General features: G+C 41.8%; 1 protein-coding gene across 4 annotated transcripts in view; it reads left to right on the top strand.

Annotated features, from left to right (window-relative positions):
* The window catches only part of ZNF569 (zinc finger protein 569), a 64,631-nt gene that overhangs the window by 40,546 nt on the left and 18,206 nt on the right, over positions 1-5,879 (top strand). For 3 of the 4 annotated variants that reach the window (XM_032248971.1, XM_032248969.1, XM_032248972.1), the window contains 2 exons: positions 5,093-5,219; positions 5,515-5,610. In XM_032248971.1, coding sequence (XP_032104862.1) covers positions 5,093-5,219; positions 5,515-5,610 — 223 coding nt within the window. Of the gene's footprint in view, positions 1-4,933; positions 5,220-5,514; positions 5,611-5,879 lie in introns of those variants that run through there. The other variant, XM_032248970.1, reaches the window with a different exon arrangement.

The raw sequence follows: 5,879 nt of genomic DNA, 5'->3' as shown, positions 1-5,879 counted from the left end.
TTTTTTTTTTTTTTTTCAGAACTTTGAATATGTTGTTCCATTGCTATTTGTCCTCCATTGTGTTTGATGAGAAGTCAGCTATTAGTTTTATTGTGGTGGATGAAGGTATTAAATTGTTTTCCCTTGCTGTTTTCAAGATTTTTCTCTTTATTTTCAACATTTTGACTATGATGTGTCTAGGTGTGTACCTTGTCACATTACCCTACTTGGAATTCATTGAGCTTGAATATGTACATTAGTGTTCTTCATCAAATGCAGAAAGTTTTCAGCCATTATTTCTTTGAATATTTTTCTATCCTTTTCTTTCTCCTCTCTAACTTATAATTAATTTATGCATATGTTGTCCAGGTGTGGTGGCTCAAGCCTGTAATCTCAGCACTTTTGGAGGCCAAGGTGGGTGGATCACCTGGGGTCAGGAGTTGAAGACCAGGCTGGCCAACATGGTGAAAGCGTCTCTACTAAAAATATGAAAATTAGCCAGGCATGGTGGCACACGCCTGTAGTCCCAGCTACTGAGGAGGCTGAGGCAGGAGAATAGCTTGAACCCGGGAGGCAAGGATTGCAGCAAGCTGAAATCACACCACTGCACTTGAGCCTGAGTGACAGAGCGAGACTTCATCTCAAAAAAAAAAAAAAAAATTATGCATATGTTGATGCACTTATTGCTGTCACATTTCTGAGGCTATGAGTCTATATTCTTTTTTCTTTTTTTGAGATAAGGTCTCACTCTGTCACCCAGGCTGAAGTGCAGTGACACAATTATAGCTTACTATATCCTTGAACTCTTGGACTAAAGCAATCCTCCCACCTGTGTCTCCTGAGTGGCTAGGACTATAGGCATGTGCCACCAAACTGGCTTATTTTTGAAATTCTTTTGGTAGAAATAGGGTCTTACCATCTTGCTGAGGCTGGTCTTGAACTCCTAGTCTCAAGTGATCCTCTCACCTTGGCCACCCAAAGCACTGGGATTACAGGCATGAGCCACTGTGTCCAGCCTGTATTCATTTTTCTTCATGCTTATTTCTGTCTCTTCTTCTAATTGCATCATTTCTATTGATCTGTCTTCAAGTTCACTAATCCTTTTTTTCTGCCCACTCAGACTACCCTGAAGCTGTGAGAAAGTCTCAGCCAGGCCAAAGGGGAGCTGCTGACAAAAGCTTTCCCACTAGAGGAAAACCATATCAGATGTAATAGTCCAGATTTTAATAGCCTCACTATGCTGAGTCTTTGGCTGGAGGCAGTGTTGGCATATTGTGGCATCAGCACGAAAGTGGAGCAGCTAGAGGCTGCCAACTCAGCCTCTCTCAGTGGATTCCCTGAAAGAGGATTTGAGCAGCACAGCTTCATAGCTGCCACAGGATGGCCAGATCTGGCATGAACATATTAATCTGTTTGTATTACACTTGACTACCTGTGATAGAAAGCCCAGATAACCTTTGCTTAAACAAGACAAGTTTATTTGTCTCTCTTGTTGAAGTTCAGGGCTGGTCCTATAGCTCTAAAGGGCAGAAGCACCAAACTCTTTCTCCTTCACTGCTCTGCCATTCTCAGTAGTTGGCTTCTACCTCATTATCCCAAATAGCTGTATTTGCTCTAACCATCACATTTACTTACCAGTCTATAGGAAGGTGGAAACTTGGGAGAAATGGTATATACCTTGTGCCTTTATGGTCACTTAGCAGCAGCTGCATGCAGTCCTTTCATCTCACTGTCCAGAACTTTGTCATATAAACATATTAATACTTATTTCAGCAGAACTTGGGCCAGAAACTGGGAAGACAGAATAAATATTGGAGTAGAATAAGTGTGTGCTACAGTATTGCACTGTTGGCATTTTCTTTTTCTTTTTTTTAAGATCAGTCGTAGGCTGTGTTTCCTTTTAACCTATATATTTCATTATGATTTTAAAAATTTCAGGCTGGGTACAGTGGCTCACCCCTGTAATCCCAGCACTTTGGGAGGCTGAGGCGGGTGGATCATTTGAAGTCAGGAGTTCAAGACCAGCCTGGCCAACATGGTGACACCCTGTCTCTACTGAAAATACAAAAGTTAGCTGGGTGTGGTAGCACACACCTGTAGTCCCAGCTACTTGGGAGGCTGAGGCAGGAGAATCGCTTGAACCCAGGAGGCGGAGATTGCAGTGATCCAACATCGTGCCACTGCCCTCCAGCCTGGGCAACAGGGCAACACTCCATCTCAAAAAAAAAAAAAATAGAACTATTTTCACCCACAAACACACCCCTCTAAATATTGTATTTTTTTTATAGGTTTTCCTAATTTGGTATTTTTTTTTTAATTTAAAAATATTTAACTTTTGCCTAATTCTTTAATCTTAAAAATTTACTTTTTTTTTTTTTTAAGAGACAGGGTATTGCTGTAATGCCCAGGCTGCTAAAGTGCAGTGGTGAGATCATGGCTCACTGCAACCACAAACTCCCAGGCTTCAGCTGTCTTCCAACCTCAGCCTCCCAGGTAGCTGGGACTATAGCCACACACACACAATACGTGGCTTTTTTTTTTTTTTTTTTTTTTTTTTTTTGGTAGAGATGGTGTTTTGCTGTGTTGCCCATACTGGCCTTGTATTGGCCTCAAGCGGTTCTCCCATGTCAGCTTCCCAAAGTGCTTTGAATTATAGGCGTGAGCCACTGTACCTAGCTCCAACTTTTAAATGTGGTGATTTATGTATATAAGTTCTAAATTTCTCACTTTAAATTGTTTCTATTTTTGCATTTACTACATTCTTTTTCTCAAGTATTTTCTTCAAACGTATTTTAATGGTTTATTTTGGGATTCTCTCACTCTTGAGCTAGAGGCAATTAGGATTTTCTTGCAATATCTGTGGTGTTGATTTTTAAAATTTATTTAGTAGTTTAATGATCTGAACCTCCTGAAGAAAATACAACTTCCTGGCTGAGTGCCGCGGCTCACACCTGTAATCCCAACACTTTGGTAGTCTGAGGCTGGGGGATCACAAGGTCAGGTATTCAAAACCAGCTTGGCCAACATGGTGAAACCCTGTCTCTACTAAAAATACAAAAATTAGCTGGGTATGGTGGCGCACGCCTGTAATCCCAGCTACTCGGAAGGCTGAGGCAGGAGAATTGCTTGAACTGGGACCTGGGAGACAGAGGTTGCAGTGAGCCAAGATCGTACCACTGCACTCCAGCCTGGGCTACAAACCAAGACTCCCTTCTCAAAAAAAAGAAAATACAACTTCCTGAGGAAAAAATCTGCAGCTGAGGTAGTCCCAGCAAGAATACATCTTATGTCCTTCCCTGTAATTGGTGAACCTATTATACCAGGGCCAGATTTCCACATCATGCTTTCTCCTCAATCCCACTTCCTCACCAGGTGCTTTATCCAGGCTTATTTGGATCTTCATCCCAGATGAGAGGAAATGTTCAAAAAAAAAGCCCTGGATTTCAGGATTTTTTTCCTATGACACTTTGCCTTTTGCTTCTTGAACATGTTTATTTCAAATGTCACAATTTTTAGCAGTAAAGGGTTTCAGGAGAGGATCTCCCATCAGTACCACAGCTTTCTCTGAACCCTTAGTGTTAGTGGATGTTCATGCTCATAGGTTCCTTTTAGAACCTCAAAACAAATTCTTAGAAACACTGTGAACTAGCTATTGGAGACTTTCTTTTTTCTCACCCAGTCTCTGGTAGAAAATCCTGAAAAGATAGGAAATATGGATTCCTCCCTTTTTTCCAGTGCTATTTAAGATTTTTTCTTATGGTCATCAATATTTGGGCATTTCTGTTTTGAACTAGGAAGAGTGCATTAGATTTCTACATTCAAATCACATTGCCTTCAAGAAGTTTACCAGTATTTTTGCAACTCATTCAATAGTTGTTTTTTTTGTTTTGTTTTGTTTTTGTTTTTTTTGATACAGGGCCTTGCTCTGTCGCCCAGGCTGGTGTGCAGTGGTGCAATTACGACTCACTGCAACCTCTACCTCCCGGGCTTAAGCAATCCTCCTACCTCAGCCTCCTGAGTAGCTGGGACTACAGGTGCACACCACCACACCTGGCTAATTTTTGTATTTTTTTGTACAGACAGAGTTTCACCACATTGCCCAGGCTCATCTTGAACTTCTGGGCTCAAGGGATTTTCACGCTTCAGTCTCCTAAAGTGCTGGGATTACAGGCATGAGCCACCGTGTCCAGCCATTCTATAGCTTTTTTAATATACAGTTTCAGTTACAACTGTTATCAGAGAATTTTTTTCATGGTTGTCTCTGAGATTCTGTCTGTGGCCCCTTCTCCAGTGTATGTAAACACTTTGAGCAGTCAGATCCCATTTTCATGGCTGCAGACACATACATAGGCTGATGGCCAATAAATCTTCATTTCCAATGTGGATTTCTCCTCATCTCATGAACAACTGCTAAATCAGTGGATGTCTCCAGTTGCATGTCCCACTATACCAAAGATTTCACCTATCATTCTGTCCCCTGCTTCTATCAAAATCCTGCTTTCATTTTTTCCTGCCTCTGGTATCTTGTGAGATCTCAAACCACTTAACTTGGTTAAAGTTTTATTTTTCTATTTCTTTCACACTCAGTATAAATTGGTACCTAAGCGATTGGATCCTGCCCAGAGAAACCTGTACCAGAATCCCTTTAACTTATGGTAGATATTAAAGACATGTGCTTACGTCACGCACAGTAGCTCACGCCTGTAATCCCTGTACTTTGGAAGGCTGAGGTGGACCACGAGGTCAGGAGTTTGAGACCAGCCTAGCTCATATGGTGAAACCCTGTCTCTACTAAAAACACAAAAATTAGCTGGGTGTGGTGTCACGTGCCTGTTTTCCCAGCTACTTGGGAGGCCGAGGCAGGAGAATTGCTTATAGCTGGGAGGCAGAAGTTGCAGTGAGCTGAGATCATGCCACTGCACTCCACCCTGGGTGACAGAGTAAGACTTTGTCTCAAAAAATAAAAAGTGCTTGCTAAATTAGTGAATGAATATAAACTGACAGGATGCTGCTAATGTGCTGGGGTTTTAGTATCAAAACAAGGTTCGATATGTTTTGTTTACAATCACCTAAGATGGATGACTTCAGATTGAGTAGGAGTGTGTTGTTACAGGGAACAGTGACATTCAAAGATGTGGCTATTGACTTCACCCAGGAGGAGTGGAAGCGATTGGATCCTGCGCAGAGAAACCTGTATCGGAACGTGATGCTAGAAAACTATAACAACTTAATCACAGTGGGTAAGAGTAATTTACTGTAATTCAAACTCTGGAAAGAAAGTACCCTCCCCCGCCCCACGCGCCGTGTTTCTGAAATATGTAGACCTTTTAAATATTAGAGTGAGCTTGGCCTTGGGATGCTTTTGCTCACGTGAATTTCCATGCTGCAGTTGTCAGAGCAAAAGGGGACAGCATCTCCAGAAGCCACAATTTCTTGTCCTTTAGAAAGCCTGGTTTTCCTGGGCAGCCTCACTTTTTGGGTGGTTCTTTGTTCCTAGTTTGTATGCCCAGATCTATGTAACTTCCCTTTTGACAGGCTATCCATTCACCAAACCTGATGTGATTTTCAAATTGGAGCAAGAAGAAGAACCATGGGTGATGGAGGAAGAAGTATTAAGGAGACACTGGCAAGGTTAGTGGAAGGGAACCAGACAGATGAGAAGGGGCAGGGCCCTATTAATAATTAATCAGTGAATGGTTGATCTCTCTAAAATATTATTCAAAGATATTTTCAGAGCTGGGCACAGTGGTTCATATCTGTAGTTTCAGCACGTTAGGAAGCCAAGGTGGAAAGATTGCTTGAGTCCAGGGGTTTGAGACCAGCCTGGACAACATAGTGAGACCTCATCTCTATTTTTAAAAATAATAATAATTAGGCCGGGCATGGTGGCACATGCCTGT

This window comes from Sapajus apella, unplaced genomic scaffold (assembly GCF_009761245.1).
Source record: "Sapajus apella isolate SASKATOON/1434 unplaced genomic scaffold, GSC_monkey_1.0 scaffold68, whole genome shotgun sequence".
NCBI classification, from domain to species: domain Eukaryota; kingdom Metazoa; phylum Chordata; class Mammalia; order Primates; family Cebidae; genus Sapajus; species Sapajus apella.
Note: the sequence above shows the minus strand (reverse complement) of the source record. Positions and strands in the feature narration are given on the sequence as shown.